Source organism: Hemitrygon akajei, chromosome 5, assembly GCF_048418815.1.
Source record: "Hemitrygon akajei chromosome 5, sHemAka1.3, whole genome shotgun sequence".
Taxonomy (NCBI): domain Eukaryota; kingdom Metazoa; phylum Chordata; class Chondrichthyes; order Myliobatiformes; family Dasyatidae; genus Hemitrygon; species Hemitrygon akajei.
Window position 1 is genome coordinate 28,831,451 of NC_133128.1, and position 17,748 is coordinate 28,849,198.

The 17,748-nt window shown below is 40.4% G+C and overlaps 1 protein-coding gene across 3 annotated transcripts in view; it reads right to left on the reverse strand.

Annotated features, from left to right (window-relative positions):
* The window catches only part of epha3 (eph receptor A3), a 272,018-nt gene that overhangs the window by 11,800 nt on the left and 242,470 nt on the right, over positions 1 to 17,748 (reverse strand). For all 3 annotated transcript variants that reach the window (XM_073045101.1, XM_073045102.1, XM_073045100.1), the window contains exons 14-15: positions 14,266 to 14,415; positions 12,103 to 12,296 (exon numbers count right to left, since the gene is read on the reverse strand). In XM_073045101.1, coding sequence (XP_072901202.1) covers positions 12,103 to 12,296; positions 14,266 to 14,415 — 344 coding nt within the window. The remainder of the gene's footprint in view (positions 1 to 12,102; positions 12,297 to 14,265; positions 14,416 to 17,748) is intronic.

Here is a 17,748-nt window from a genome sequence, read left to right on the forward strand (position 1 = left end):
ATCTGGTTACATGCAAGATTCTTGGATATTCAGTCTGGTAAACACCAGCTTCACCAGATCCTTGAGTTCTTAAAAATAATGAGTATTTTGCTTTAAGTAAAATAGATCAAATAGAGGGACTCATGAGCAATTTAATTTTCATTTATCTTTTATGCAATATATGTTCACCTTTTTATATTTGTTAAAATTAGATGGGTCAAGATTTCTACTGCAAGAAAAGGGAATTACTATTATAAACATATGTTTCAAAACATGTACCTCCTGTGTAAATCTGACAGAATAAGCAAGCTATAAATGGCCAGTTGACCAGGCTGTTAATAATTGAATCTTGCTCCTACCTTTTTTGTAACATTAATTTTCTAACAATATGGGCTCACCAAGCGTTTTCCCTTCTTACTGGATCTACTATAAACTGGTTGACAAGGTGAATGATAGTGACAGTTCCTTATATCATTGGATAAACAATTTTCTACACTACTTTACTGCTGATTCTGTGCCGGTGATGTCGTGCTATCTGTACCCAGACTTCGGAACACGAGATCTCGGGTTCGAATCCAGCAGGCCCCTTGCACGCTTTCCATCCGTGCTTGGTTGAGCCTTGAGCTAGCAGCTCGGTCTCGTAAAACTAACAAACGCAAAAGAAACGGCAAGGTCGCCGCCCAATGCGCCAAACAAGGCGTGAGGAGGAACTTTTGCTGCTGATTTAGGAATGTATTTTAGGTGGACTGTCCCTTTAAGATCATCAAACCTTTTTTCACTAGTTGGGACAAATACAGATTAATTGCTGTGCTGAAGGAAGTTTGCAGATTGCCTGAGTTTGTAATTGTCTGGCTCCCGGGCATTTTACAGGCGTACCTCAACAGAATCAATTAACCTAATTGACCTCAGGACGAAGCAGCTGCCTATCTTCCTCTTTTGCTTAATGATCTGACACTGTGAGCTGTGACATCTGGAGTATGCCAGATGCTCTCAAAACTTTCCTAAGAGTTCTCCCATGATATTGCGTCAGTAAAGCCACTAAAGAAAAGAGATAACCTTCAGCACAAGCTTGAAAAAGGCCACAGCCAATCACTAGCACACTTTATACCATGCCTGACTGGCTTCAATGGCAGAGAAAGGCAAGCGCCCATTGGCTGAGAGCGTGCTTTGGACCATTCACCGCTGGCTGGTGGGTTATAGGATGTAATTGATCTGAGTCTAAGAAATTAAGTCTAAATAGATTTAGATTATCCAAGATCACATGAGCAAATAGTAGAAAATATTGCTAGGAACAGCAATACAAAATATATTTCTTACTGTAATTTATGTTTTTTTGATGTATTGTGCTGTACTGCTGCCACAACACAACACATCTCATGGTATACGACAGTGATATTAAACCTGATTCTGATTTTGAAGAGAATGGAATATGTCCATGTAGGTAGGCGGAGAAATGATAAAGATTATAGAAGCACATTGGTAGTAAATTGTATCTTTTCCTTGGCTTTCTGGGACAGTGGGGTTAATCAATGTTAACCTCACTGTGCAGATCGACATTACTGGAAAGTTCTGCTGCGTTTGTTAATATGGCCCGGAGGCAGTGAAACAGAGCTGGAAAATTATGTTAAGAATCAATGTGTGGATTAAATACTGGTCAATTTGTACCTTGGAGGTTTACCAATCTGCACTGAAGTATTGATTTGCTACTTACAGTCAAGTAAAAAATGGCTCCCTGGGAAGGGAGTAATCTCTGTTGTGTGTGGTCAAAATGATGAACTTTACTATCACTAACAGAAAGTTCGTGACCATAGGCAGCTTTTACAACCTAATACTTAAAACAAGGAAACACAACTTATCAGCTAGATCTGAAACCTGTAGCAAGGTACTGAAAGAAACATCAATAGCCATTCACCGTTTTTACAATTAGTATTTATCTGCTCGCAAAATGGCTATAAGTGTGAAGACATTTTACAGTATTACCTTATTCTGTTAAATCGGCTAATGTGGATTATTTGAAGATAATGGAAAGACTGAATGGTGTTCTTGAATGATCTCAGAGACTATTAGACACTTCATAAATAGACAGCAAGCCTTTCTTTGGAAATCGGCACGCTTTCTCTGGCCTCAAGTTATCTTGACCTTTCTCCCTGTTCACTTACATCTCTGGCCTGACAGCCTGCAAAAAGGTTCCCTTCATGCCTTGTTTTGGGACAGATTGGTGTTCCCATATCTTGCGCATTTTAGTTGTCTGGGTAATAATGCAGGAATTTTGGTCTGGTATGATCACGTGAGCATGTTACAGTAGAGATAGTCCTTTAGGGAGACAAATTCCGAGGTAATTAAGCAAAACACATTTTGTATTAATGGCAATCTTTTTCGTTTCCTACAGAGTTAAAGGCCTAGTCAATTCTTCAAATGTCACCTACAAGCTGTACACAAGTGCTGCAACAGAGCCACGTTAGGATATAGGGCATGTTCTTGATGGGTCCCACAGCTTGTAGGAATTACATTCAAGTGAGCCTCACATATGGGCTCACGGATCCCTGAGTAGCACGTAGCTTTCATGTAACTGCCAGTCCTGGTATCTGTTTAGTCAGCAACCATCTGTTTCATTATGTATTTCACAAAAAGGAAAAGGGGTTCACTTTTAATATGGCCTTGCAGCAAAGATTTTTGCATTCATTCTGAATCAGTTTATGTACAATATATATGTATTAATACACCCATGCAGTACTTATTTTTAATATCTTTATAGAAATATAATATATAGGTTATGTCAATTTATATGTGGATATATGCATTTTGCTCTCAGAAAATGTTACTTTAAAAAGAGCCATAGCTGTGATAACAAATCGGTTTATTATATCTTTTTTAAAGATGCATGTTTCTACAAATGAGTTGTTAGCTATGCAAAGGTAATTTTGTTTTCTTTATCATATATTACATGCAACACATTTTAAAACATACATAGTTCAGGACACCCTCTTTCATTATTTGATCTTTACAAATATCATCTGAACAGCAGCCTAAGGATTAGCCACAGTATAAACACTTACAGAAATTCTTTTCAGTTACCTGCTGTAACATTGCCAGCAGAGCTGCAGAAGCTCCTTTCATTTGGTAAAGGCTCCATTCATTAAAATCTAAATCCAGGGTTAAGAAGTACTCTAAAATACAAAACTACTTTCTTCACTATCTAAACTTGCCTGCCGTGTCTCCTCTGTGAGGACATGTCTAGGTTGTTATTCATAGAGACATACTGAACAAAAGTAGGCTTTTGGTCCGTTGACTGACAAACACATATTTTTACACTAATTCTTCACTACTTTGACTTTATTCTCTCTATGTTCCCATCAATTAACACCAGATTCGATGTTAACCTTACTGTCCGTATCAACGTTATCGGAAAGTTCCACACTAGTCATAATTTACAACGGCTTTTTTGTCTACCAAACTGCACATCATTGGGGTACAGGAGGGAAGCAGACCCCTCTAGTGGAAACGTGCATAGTCAGAGGGAGAAGGTACAAACTCCACTTACTGAGCACCAATGATCAGAATGGAATCCACGTCTCTGAAGCTGCACCTCTGTGCTGCATTGATCACCGTATATTTAGACTGGAATTTGTCTACTTAATTTGGAGGAATTTTATCAGAGTGCAAGCTCACATTAATTTTCATACTAATTGGTGAGATTCCAACATTAGTGAAAAGGTAGGTGCAGTTTTGGAACATTTAGCCTCCCAAACATCTGCCATTTAAAGAGATATAGTTTATCTTAATTTGCCACATTTCCTCAATCTTATAGTACCTTTTCTTACAGAATACATCAATCTCAAATTTAAAATTGATGATTAGGCAGTAGTTGTCATTTACAGAATGGAGTTTCAAATTTCTACCCACCTTTTGCAAGCAGAAGTTTTCCTGATTTCATTTCAAGTGTAAACAGTAGTTTGTTCATCTCTAGACCAAGATGGATGACAATGTTCTCACCCTAATCCTTACCATATACCAAAATGAATTTGTTGAAGTTTTGCCATTATCTCAATTAACTAATATCTCCCTGTCATTCTTTTTTATTTTTATTGCCTATAATGTGGCCTATCTTTGTACCAGCAGCAAACATGGATAACTGCTTTCCACTCTTCAACTCAGCAAATATTTCAGCCCAAACACAAATTCTTGCAAGGCCTCACTAGATGCTTCCAGCCAGTGTGTGAGAGTGTGCCAATTATTCCTGTGCTCTCCCTACTGTTCGTCCATTAATATTCTGGCCAAGTCAACAATTCATTGATCTTCAAATTAAGCTGAAAGCATCTTATAAAGGGCTTTATCAAATGCTCCTTAAACATCTGCATAAATAACGTGCAGAGACAACCCAATGCTCACTACTTTTGTCACTTCTTCAAAACATTCAATTAGGATCATCAAGGACAACAAATGACACATTACTGCTGCCCATCTCTGCTCAACTGAAAAAAAATTCACTGTTCAGGTTTTGTGTTCTTAATTACAAACTCTAGTAATTTCCCAAGCACACAGGTTAACTATATTCCCTCTCTCAAATTGTCAAATGACATGTACAATTTTCCATTCAAAGGGAAAATTTCCTACATTGAAAGAACTATTGAATGTTGTAGTTGGAGTGCTTATAATTTACTCCACTACTCCCTCTGAAAGATTGGAATGCAAACGATCTGCTCCTGAAAGTTAGTCAATCTGCAGGGCTGTTGTTATCTTCATCATTTTATTTTGCTTATATTTAATTTTAGCAAGTCACTGCCATTGATTCTATATTGAGGATGTCATCTCCTTCCTCTCCCATTACTACTAAACCATTCTACATCTCTTACTTTATTTTTAAATATCTTAAATATCATCACTAGCTTCTTTAAAATGCCACTATTGTTCCAACTCTCCACTTTATCCTTTTATTATAAAATAAACTTTTGTTTAACTTTTGTGTTGCTCCAAGTCTCTCTCATATTCCTTTTCTGTAGCTTTTGCTGTTTTGTTTCTTTGTCCTCTCCTTCATCATCATCATCACCATGTGCCGTGTCATATTGGCAAGGGTGTTCATGGTATTACCCATGACCATAATTGCTCTTGGCTGTTACTTTCTTCTTGGCAGTGTCTTTACAAGAGGGGTGACCCCAGCCATTATCAATACTCCTCAGAGATTGTCTGCCTGGTGTCAGTGGTTGCATAACCCAGGACTTGTGATATGCACCAGCTGCTCATACCACCATCCACCACCTGCTCCCATGGCTTCATGTGACCCTGATCTGGGGCTACGCAGCTGCTACACCTTGCCCAAGGGTGATCTGCAGGCCAGCATCCTTACATCTCCTTTGTCCTCTCCTCGGGCCTCAAAAATGGTTAAATATGATAGTGAACTAATTTGTACCCCTTAGGAACAAGAAGATCAGAGACCACATAAAACAAAAAGAAAAAATATTATTCACAAAGCCAGTTATTAGAGTGGATTGTAGCGGTGCTTTGATTGGCGTTTTACTGATGAGCAGATCTGACAAGATGGCATGTATAACAGGTCAGAAATCTATAATGCAATAGCCTGCCTTTATCAGATCTGAAATGTTAGTAGCTGTTTTTCATTTTTCCCTTTTGAGTACTACAGTGAATGCAATCATAATATGATCACTATGGAACTCAGATGCTGGAAATCCAAAATTTAAAAAAACCCAGAAAATTTTACAAGTACTTCAAAGATCATATTTAGTGTATTATAAACAGTGGTGAGAACAAAAGGGATTGAATGACTAATAAGATGGAGGCAAACTGACCTGCATTTCTGCTTATCAGGTATTTGGTATTTGGAGCTCACAATGTGGTCTCCTCCACAATGGAGAAAGCTGCATAGATTAAAAAAACACTGCTATGGAAAAGATGTCAGTCTAATTATATCATTTGCAATATTGATGTCATATCTGAGCTTTGGACTGCCTATTTCTACCTCTGTAATATCACCCAGTTCTGTGTTCACTCCTCTCTCAACTCATGAAGCTTTAATGATACCTTTATCCATACACGTGATACAAAACTACATTGTGGCAGACAGTTCCAGAATTGTGCTTTTATTAGGGTTAGGAACAGAGGACCTAAGGAGTTGAATTTCCCATAATACAGTAGTAGCACCTTTCCTCACAACTCAGACCTCAAGAAGTGGCTCCAAAAGAATGACAACAGAATCCAACCAGGACACTTTCATCTAAAGCGGAGCATTGTCAAGGAATGTGTGCACACCACCATGATTAAAGATGGCTGGCAGCATCGTACAGAGAATGAAAGCTTTCTAACCAAATGATGTGCACTTGAGGCTGTTTCCTGTGCAAAGAGAAATGGCCACGGTGATGTCCATAATAACACTCTTCATTGCATCCCTGCAGTCCTGCGAGCCTGCAATGTAGCCAAGTATCCCTTCCAAGTGTAATGTCAAAGATGCTTTGACCTACTTCAAGGGATCCCTACCACTTACTGAGTTCTTTTTCCCTTCTATGAGGTAACGGTATGTTAAATGAGCATATATACCCTAGGACAGCTTACGAGAATCCTCTGACCAAGACTTTGATTATAGGAGCAGTTCAGGTATGAGTTGGACAAGGTATGTGAGAGGCAACAGCTTTGTAGTCAGACACTGAACGTGCAGGAAACATTGATTAAAGGGTGTGAGAGTTGGGTGGAGAGGGTTTTCTCAGTGGTACCACTTCCCGTCTGATTTATCTTTTTCTGTTCTTTGCTTGCTACTCTTCTGGTTATGTTACATCCTTCTATTTCTGAAGAATTGCTTCTGACGTTTCCAATCACTTGGTGAAAATAAGTCCAGTTGGGGTGACTGGGGTCCCATCTTGGTTCAGTTGGTTTGAGACCTCTTTGGCAGACAGTATGTCTCTGCCTTCGGGAAATAAGTATCCAGGTGTTTAAATAACATTCATGATTTTTAATAACATGATTTTTGTCTGAGCAATAATGAGTAATCTCATGTTACCCATGTGGATTTCTACCTCACAATTTTACAAGACTCACGCTTCATTATCTTTATCCTCATTATAGTCTGTTCTAGTTCTACAACCCACCAAGCTCTCAAGCATACAGTGCCAAAATGGCTTTGCTACTGGACTATAATTCAGCGGCTTGTACAAAAGACTTGGCAATAGAGAGAAAAGTCCCAATTAATTAAATGAAAATGAAATAAAAATCTTGTATCAGTAATAGTGACAGTGATAATATCAGGTTTGCTGATAGGAAAGGAAATCCACCTTTAAGTAATGTGACGCTATGCAACTTAGATCCATAGCAAAGTGGTTGATTCTTATCAGTTCTGTCAATGGAAACTGCAGTGGCTCAGGCAGGTGCTTCTGCACTGATTTCACAAGGACACTACGCTGACCATGCCAGTGATACCCGCATGCTGTGAATGAGCTACAATAAGCTGAGTTTTTCCAGATTTGGCCATTATAAACATCCTTGCTTTGAAATTACTTCATCAGCAGCTATGCCTCAACAGACTATGTCCTTAGCTCTGACATACCTTCCCTCAGATCTTTGTCTCTCCCTCTCCTCCTTCAGGACTTCCCGAAATAATAAATTACCCCTTTGCTTGACCTTTATTCTGATTTCCATGATAAAATAGCTTTTGGAGATCTAAATGAGCTCTCAGAAATATGAAAGAGTAGCATCGATACCAAGGGAAAATTGTGATCTAATTCAATCTTGGTTTCTCCTGAAAGAAATTTACTTCCAGCATGAGCGCTGGGTCCTCCTTCCAACAAAGGGAAAATCAAACTTACTTTGCTATTCAGAGGACATGGCTCATGTGATTTAGAGTTTTACTAAAAAGAAATTGTTGTTACCCTGGTCCAATTCAGATACATTTACCTTTTGCTGGGGCACACTTAAGCCTGGGAATTATGATCAGCGATTCTATTAAGATGCTGCACTTATAGTAAAGGCTTCATTCCTCTCGAAGTGGTTTATTATCAATAGCTCTATAAACATTATAAAATAGAAAGCGAGAGGAGTCCACCAGGAATTTCCATGATAAAGTTGCTCAGTCCCATTTCTACCTTTCAGTGTTGAAAGCAGGATAATGCTTGAAAATTGAAATATAAATAAATTGAAGATTTCAGCTTTTTCTTTAAATAGTCCAGCCTTTGAAACTGGGAACTGTTAGGCAGAATCTAAATACACTTACAATGTATGCAGTTACTTATGTTAAAAAATGCAATGTTTAACTAACCTTAAAATCTAGTGTTGCCAGTATTTGGAGAAATTGCTTCCCTAAACCTATCACTGCCCAATGTTTGCAAAGATATCCCCTCCCCATTCCTACCCCATCCCCCTCCTGAGGAAAGACATCTGGACAATTTAATAGTCTAAAGGAATTTGGATCTAACTGTGAAGAATCGACGTTGTCTCAATACAAGAGTTAGAGAATGGTGGTATATTCCGGAACAGTTACATGCATCAGCATGTGACCCAAATGCCGGTCTGTGGCCTGGACCATGCAATTTATTGACTGGGTCATGCATCCTATTGATTTAGACAGGAACAGACAAATTAGAGATGTTTTTCTCCCCACTGCTCTTACAAGCTGAGTTGCTCTCCTGCTGTTTCCTACTCAAGCATTAATGCCTTTAATAAATCACCAACGCTAAGTTTCTGAAAGTTGGGGGTGGAGTGGAAAGTGAACCAATTCTGGCTAACACAAACTGCAGTAGATATCTGAACATATGTTAAAAATAAAAGGGTATATTGTGTGCAGCTTTTAATCTGAGTATGAACCTTTCACAGCCTTTGAGGGAGCACAGCTAGGAAAGCTGCTGCCTCAAAACTCCAACGATCCAGGTTCAATCCTCACTTCTGGCACTGTCTGTGGGCATTTGTAACCATGTGGGTTTCCTCCAACTTCTCAAGGATTGGTAGGTTAATTGGGCACTGTAAATTATCCCTAGTGTGGCGGTGCCAATATCTGGGGACAGGTTAATGGAAGTATGGGAGAATAAAATGGGATTAGTACAAATGGGTTCTTGATGGTTGAGACTCAGAAGGCTGAAGGGCCTCTGTCTAGGAGGTTAAGGAGCTTTGCCTTATCATTGAACATCTAACAAACTCTACAATTGAAAGTATCTTAACTGGTTAAATCATAGGTAGTCCAAAAACATTAGAAGCTTATTGCCTGTACTTGGGAAGTTAACACGCTTTGGCTTGTCATTAAATATCTAACAAACCTTTACAAATATATAGTTTAAAGTCTCTCGACTGGCTACATCATAGTCAGGTAGTGCAAGAATACAAGAAGCTGCAGAGAGTAGTGGACCCTACCCAATACATCACAGGCAGATCCCTCCACACCAGTGGTTGTGTCTACAGGAAGTACTGCTTCAGGAGGGGTACATCTTTCATTAAAGTTCCACAGTGCGTGGGTCATGCCATCTTTTTGCAGCTACTATCGGACAGGAGGTACCGAAGCCTGAAGTTCCACACCACCAGGTTCAAGAGCAGCTACTTCCCTTCAACCGTTCAGTTCTTTAACCAACTGGCAGATACTGTTTATGTCCACTTTGCACTAAAATAGGGGTAATTAAGAAACTCTTAGCTAGGCAGATGGATCATAAGGGAAAAAAATGGAGGGTTACGTAGGAGAGAAGGGTTAGGTTGATCTTAGAGTCGGTTAGAAGTGTGGCACAATATTGTGTGCCGAAAGGGCCTGTACCGTGCAGTAATGTCCTATAATCTGTGAAATTACAATAATAGCCGTGGACATGATCTTTGTAGGACCATTCAACTGTCTGCCATTATACACCCATCTACCCCCTTTCATGATACTTAAAGGTTCCCATGTGCTCACTAGCAATGGCACCCACTGCAGTAGGAGTTGGCTTTGCTTCTGTACAAGTTCTCCTCTCTAAATTGTCCTTTCTGGCAGAGTTTTGCACTGTCATTGTCAGAAAACCTTATGCATATGAAGGGATGTCCTATTCTACAGGACACCACCTATTAACTCCAGCAAAGAGGACAGAAAAATCCAGGGACAGACCATTCATTACCTGTGGCAACCAAAGACAAGCAGTTCAAAAATAAAACCTACAAAAGAATGGAGGAAGTGCAATGGTTGCCAGAAAATATCAGTAAGAAACACTGGCACCTATGTAATTTATTTATGTAATGTTCTTAAATGTTCTCATTTCCTTGCAGCCGGTATTGAACAATAAAACTCAGATGTTATCACAACACATAATGCTCCCTTTAATTTATGGTAGGTGTGAATGAAAAAGTGTCTTTTTTTGACAAAAAAGATTTGTATCGGATAAACAAGCTACAATCAGTGGCCTCTTTATTAGGCACAGGAGTGAAACCAGGTGAGGTCTTCTGCTGCTGTTGCCCATCCACTTCAACCCTCCTGATGAAGGGTTTCGGCCCAAAACGTCGTCCCTACCTCCTCCCATAGATGCTGTCTGGCCTGCTGAGTTCTGCCAGTATTTTGTGTTTTTTATTTATTTCCAGCATCTGCAGATTCACTCGTGTTCACTTCAAGGTTTGATGTGTTGCGCATTCAGAGACGCTTTTCAGCACACCACTGTGGTAACATATTCTCCTCTGACCGCTCCCATTCACAAGGCACTTTCACCCACAGGACTGACTTTATTTTTTTTTGTTTGTTGCACCACTCTCTGTAAACTCTGTGAAAATCCCAGGAAATCAGCAGTTTCTAAGATACTCAAATCACCCTTGTCTAGCACCAACAGTCATTCCACAGTCAAAGTCAATTAGTTCACATTTCTTCCCCATTCTGATATTTAGTCTGAAGAACAAGTGAACCTCTTGACCATGTCTGAGTGCTTTTATGCATTGAGTTGCTGCCATGTGACTGGCTGATTAGTTATTTGCATTAATGAGCAACTGTACCTAATAAAGTGGCCACTGATATTCCAGTCAAGTATGAATGAGTTTTGTCTGACAGAATAGTGTATCCACCTGATTCAGTATTCATTCTAGAAGAACTAATCATGATAGGAGAATGAACAAGCAGCAGGAAGGGCTAGCCATCCCTACTTTTTATGCATAGTTTACACTTAGAGATGATATACATACCCTCCCTAAATTCATAGTATAAATAAAGTGATTAACTTTGTGAGCTTCGGAAGGCACTGATTTCAAATTCATTTGAGAACGCCACACACATGGACAGGGAAGCAGTAACCTGTTGTTAGTGGTTTATTTTACAAAATGAGTTACATTCAAATGAATGATCGTGTTTGATCAAATCCGTGCCTCTGGCACTAAACTGCATACTATTATAATGCATAACTGATGCATTACCATACCAACAGTCTGCTTCCTCACCCTGGGGAACCCATTTTAAACCAGCTTCATTTATGTATACTCTGTAATCCTTAAATCATTTCATTCAAATTACATATATTACAAAAAAAAAGTAATAGTGAAGCAGGCTCAATATGCAATTTGGGATTTGAAGCTTAGTACTTTCATGATATATTAATGTTATTTGAACAGAGAATGGTATTTTGTGTTAAAATTAAATACCCCATTATTATTGGTGAAGATGTAGGAGCAACAAAGAAAATACTGGATTTGAGGTGAAGACTGGAAAAATTGACCTGGGTAGGGCTGAATATTTTATTTAAATGGAGTTCTGGACCCTTTCCTCTACTCCTGTTGTTCGTAGCCTCTCTCAGAATGAACTTCACTCGTGTGTGGCAATGCACGTCACCCCAGAATCCATCTTCCTCTGGGTAACATTTTCAGTGGACCTTCAAACCCCAGGTGAACGGCAAGCAACACTCCCCTATCCAAATGTAAAACTGTTTGTGCGCTCTAACTCCGGACCCCAGGAAAAACTGAAACTGTTTATATATACAACGTTTGTATATTAAACTGAAGAAAATATTTCTCTGCTGGATGTTTTCAATGCATAATGCAAGAATGTTTTGGTGTTGAACTTGGTTTCTGAAACTTAATGGAACCAAATTTCAAAATGGGAGCTTTATAGCACAGGATACAGCCTTCCACATCTAGCATGTATACCTCAGAGAACAATTTTCTGTCCTGTTTCAATTTAAAGATGTAATTATTTTGTTTCACCTTGCTGCTGCATTGGCGATGATCTTCAGGCTGCCGGGATTCCGAATCAACTTGTCGAGGATGCTGACAATCTGTTCAAACTTGGGCCTGTTGTTCCTATCCTTTTGCCAACAGTCCAGCATCAGCTGATACAGGGCAGCTGGGCAGTCCATGGGGGGTGGCAGCCGATACCCTTCGTCAACCGCTTTAATTACCTGAACGTGGATTCAAATAGAAGGCAACTTTGGTGAACTGCTGGAGCGCAATGGAACACTACTACTCTAAGTAACATGGTGAAGTTAAACAACCGTGAAGAATTGTGTATTTTTCCTGGAGTTAAAGACAGACACTGCACTGGTGAGGAGAAGACTGCTGTGCTTAAATCCTAATGAACATACCTTCTGAAAATTTACTTTTTTAAGAGTAACCAGGTTCATAATACTCCCCACTTATATTGTAGCAACAAGTAATGCACCACCTGCCATCCCCCATACACATACATACCCATTCACATGACTATCATTTCAGATAAACTTCACTAAGTGCTTGATTTGTATTTGGAGTAAAATCGAAGTTGGTAAAAATCAAACGTATTGTGACATATATGTACTTTGATAATAAATCTACATTGACCTTTGAACATCTTGGATGGTCTTATGGTCAGGAACATGAAGGAAGGAAGACTGCTGAATTTGTCATCCTCATGGTAAGCACTAATTTTCTTAAACAAAAAATGTTCTTGTACAGTTCATATCATATCATAGGGTACTCATAAACATTATGCTAAGAAATACATTTTCCAGACCTGCCTCTAGATACTTTAAAGGCTGTGGATGTAAAGATTTATTTCAATCTTTTCAAACAATAGGTTATTTTTGTGAGCAATGGATGTCATGGTGGTCTGCGATGGACTCCAGGAGACATTTTAAAATGGTTTGAACTTCATATGATCTCCTGGTTCTGACAAAGGAATGTAGTTCTTGAATTCAAAAGACATATACATGCATTACATGCTGACGTACACACCCTAGATGCTGTGAGAGGAAAACTTCATATCCACAATTTATGATGTTAGACAGAATTCAGATATTGATGTATGCTTTGCTGTACCTTGGCCATGATGTATCATCACTGAGGGATAGGTATTCCAACCTGCCCTCTTCCTGTGCAACTCCATAATGCATTCTTACTGAATTCTCTTGTGTATTCTATTAACCTAGGCACTAACCTGCTCAACAACACACCTCATATATTTATTTGATGGCACAAAGAAGCAGTTAAAGCTGCTGAATATTAACTTCCATGATGCTTTTACATTGATGTATTGGATTCCTACTGGGAGCCCGGAGGAAATGGTCTGTGTGGGTTAATAGAAACCCGGAGGACTTTTCACCCCAGTCACAGACAAAGTAACTTTGTTTTTCTTATGCTTGCAATTTTCAAAAGTAAAATGAACAGCTACTTTGATTGTAGTTCCTCCCCTCTCTATTTTCCCAACAATTTAAGATTATTTTTTCATCACTTGAGGCATCATAGATTTAAGTTTATTTTCTGTTGTAAAAATTATTTTTTAAAAATTATTTCAAGTAACAGGCCCTTCTGGCCCTACAAGCCTATGCTACCCCATTACAGCCATGAGACCAATTAACCTATTAAGCAGTACATCTTCGGAATCTGGGAGGACGACAGAGCACTCAGAGGAAACCCATGCGGTCACTGGGAGAACATACAAACTCCTTACAGACAATGGCGGGAAGTGAACCCAGGTTGCTGGCGCTGCGATAGCATTATGGTAACCGCTACACGATCATGTCACCCAAGAACAGAAATAATGATCCTTCTGAAGGAATGCCATACTCCTCCTTATCATAGAAGCAAACAAGCCTCAAAGTTAGTAATAACCTTTCCTGAGGAGCTACTGCAGCAAATTTTACATCTTAGTCAAGGAGAGTTCTCTGGTCTTGTCGTAATTCCTAGGCATTGTTAGTACTGTGAATGCCTACCAATTTACATTTTTGGTTTCCACTGGAATGTTTCAGGTATTCTCATACACTGAGTATTCTTCACAAGCCTCCTCGATTGCCTTCAGCGACACAGAAATGAATAGTCACCTGCCTGGCCCAGTTTGACTTCCTGACTCTGCCTGAGTTATTTTCCAAAGAACAATTCACAGAAATCACTCACATCCTGATTGGACATCTCCCAGTAAGGCCTCTCTCCATATGACATCACCTCCCATAGAACAATCCCATAACTCCATGCGTCACTGGCGGAGGTGAATTTGCGGTACGCTATGGCTTCAGGTGCAGTCCATCGGATGGGGATTTTTCCACCCTGGGAGAAATATTTAGAAAGAGGAAGATTAAAGATTAACCTTATTTGCAACACATACATCAAAACATACAGTGAAATGTGTCATTTAATGTCAATGACGAACATCGTCCAAATATGTGCTGGGTACACACAAGAGTTACCATGCTCTTAACACCAATATAGTATGCTCACAACTTACTAATATATCACGTATGGAACAAAAACATAAGATAATCTGCAGATGCTGGAAATCCAAAGCAACACAAATAAATTGCTGGAGGAACTCAGCAGGCCAGGCAACACCTATGGAAAATGTTTCGATGTTCCACGCCGAGACCCTTCATCAGGGCTGGAAAGGAAGGGGAGACGTCAGGGTAAGAGGGTGGGGGGAGGGGAGGAAGAAGTACAAGGTGGCAGGTGACAGGTGAGTCCGGGAGGGGGTAGGGGTGGTGAAGTGCAGAGCTGGGAAGTTGATGGGTAAACAAGATAAAGGGCTAGAAAATGGGGAATCTGATAGGAGAGGATAGAAATCCATGGAAGACGGGGAAGGGGGAAGAGCAGCAGAGGGAGGTGATGGGCAGGTAAGGAGAGAAGGTATAATACATATGTTACATGATCACATATGACCTAAGAGATGGTTATACGTGTTCATGTCTCTGTGAAACCTTGAAAGAAAATCACAGATGAAGAACAAAACATCTGGGTTAAATTGCACTGAACAAAATGCCATGAACTTGCCTTGCCTGTTAACTTAAACAATGTATTAATCATAAAAAAATAAGAGCGGAGCTTGCCATCTGGTCGTTTGAATCTGCTCTGCCATTCATTAACATTACGGCTGATCTTCTATCGCAGCACCATATGAGGAAATAAAGTGGATTTAGTACCATTGCTAGACGGCATGATTTCAATCTAATGGTTTAAAGGCAATTCACTGTATTTAAATTCCACTCAGCTTTTACAGTATAAACAAAGGTTTGTGATCTTAACTCTACGACATGAGCAGTTTAATGAGCCTGTTCCTCAAACTGCCCCGGGGCGACTTGCGGCATGAGACTGGCATTCGTGGGTGGGAGGTGATAGGTGTGTGGTCACAGACACTACAGACCAAAGTGTGTCCTCCACCTCGCCCTTCCCCTCCTGTTCTCTTCACCTCCGGGTTTGCCTTATCCCCCTGCTTTGTCTTTCAGGATCGCCCTTTCCCCAGCCTGTCACGTTCTGTAGAATGTAGGACATAGAACTGTACAGCACAACACCGGTCCTTCAGCCCACGATGTTGTGCCCACTCCAAGATCAATTGAACACTTCCGCCCACCCAGCTCTCTAATTTTCATTCACTTTGAACTTCTCTATTTAAAGGTCTCTTACAGTAAATGTCCCGAATGTATCTGCCTCCGTCGCCACCTCTGGCGGCGCATTCTACCCACTTACCACTCTCCATGTGAAAAACCCACCCCTGACATTCCCCCATACTGTCCTCCAATCACCTGCAAATGCATGTGGTAGCCTTTTGCAGCGTTTAGACCACACATCAAAGTTCTGGCTGTAATATTTCCAGCCTGCCTCATGTAACATGGAGGATGCTTTTAATAGCCATCTGCAATGTAGGGGATACTGTCACTAGGCCTCGCTAACATGGGGGATATGTTCCCCAACCTGCTTTAATGCAGATGGTCTACTGTCACCAAGCTGTCCTAATAATGCCAGGGACTGTCAGCAGCCTGCCTTGGAAAGAAGGGAAAACTCTCCATTTTCTGCCCAAGTGGATGATAGAGAATCATATGCTTTTACAGGCTCATTGGCCCATTGGGCCTGTCTATCATTACTAATACCACTGGCCTGCATTAATTCCATATCTATCTATTCCTTACTCATCTCAAAGGTCAAAGTAAATTTATTATCAAAGTACATTTATGTCATCATATGCAACCCTGAGACTCGTTTTCTTGCGGGCATCCACAGTAAGTCTAAGAAACGTAATAGAATCAATGAAAGACTGCACACAACAGGACAGACGAACAACCAATGTGCAAAGACAAAAGGGAGTAAAACTAATAGTAACTAAGCAAGCAATAAATATCAAGAATGTGAGATGAAAACTCATTGAAAGGTTGTGGGAATAATTCAGTGATGGGGCGAGTGACATTATCCTCTCTGGTTCAAGAGCCTAATGGCTGAGGGGTAATAACTGTTCTTGAACCTGGTGTGTCTTCTTACTAATGGCAGCAGCGAGAAGAGGGCATAGCTTGGGTAGGGGAGGTCCTTGAAGATGGATGCTGCTTTTATTTACTGTTTCTGGTCCTACCACCACCTCTGGATGCCCATTCAGGAAACCAACTACTCTTTGTGTGAAAATGCTACCCGTCAGATCCCTTTTAAACCTCCTCCCACACACCCTAATTCTATGCCCTCTCATTTTAGACACCCCTGCCATGGGAAACAGGCTCCGGCTCTCTACTCTATTGAAGCCTTTCATAATTTTATCGATCTCTAATGATGTCACCCCTCAGCCTCTTTTGATCCGGGAAAAACAAACCCACCTTATCCAGTCTCTCCTTCTGACATAAGCCCTCCAATGCAAGCAACACCCTTGCCAGTCTTTCTCTGTACCCTCTCTGGCTTAACCAGGACTTTGTAGTGTGCAGCCATAACTACATTCAATGCTCCGGGTGCAGCCTACCCAGCGTTTTGTACAACTGTAACACGATGCTCCACTCAGTGTCTCAGCTGATGAAAGCAAGCATATCTTGTGCCTTCTTCATACTCGCCTACTTTTGTCACCACTCACACGGAACTATGTAAATGTGCCTTCAGGCCTCTCTATTCAATAACGCTCCCTGCCACCCTCTGCCATTCACTGCGTATGTCCTGCCCTGGCCATCTGCCATTCTTTTGCCCTGTTACCCAGTTGATCTAGATCCAGCTGTGGCCTTAGACAACCTTCTTCACCAAACATCCAAACTTGATGTCATCTACAATCCATGGCATCTATTGTACATTCTCATACAGGTCATCAATATACATGTCACTCATCAGTGGACCTAGCAACAATCTCTCCAATCTCCAATCTGAAGAACAAACCCTCCACCACCACCCTCCATCTCCAAGCACCAACTTTGTTCCCATTTGGCTAGTTCACCCAGAACCTATGTGTCTAAACTTCTCATCCAGCCTACCATGCAGGATCTTGGCTTGTGAAGTGGGAGGTAGTTTCGCCAGTGTATCTTACTCTTCCTCCAAGAGGATCACAATCTTGTTGTGGTTTGGAGGCTTGCATGCCTCAGTGACCTGGAAAGCTAGGTCAGGGTCTTATGGTTTGACTCTTGATAGGGTCACCCATGCCAAACAGGTCAA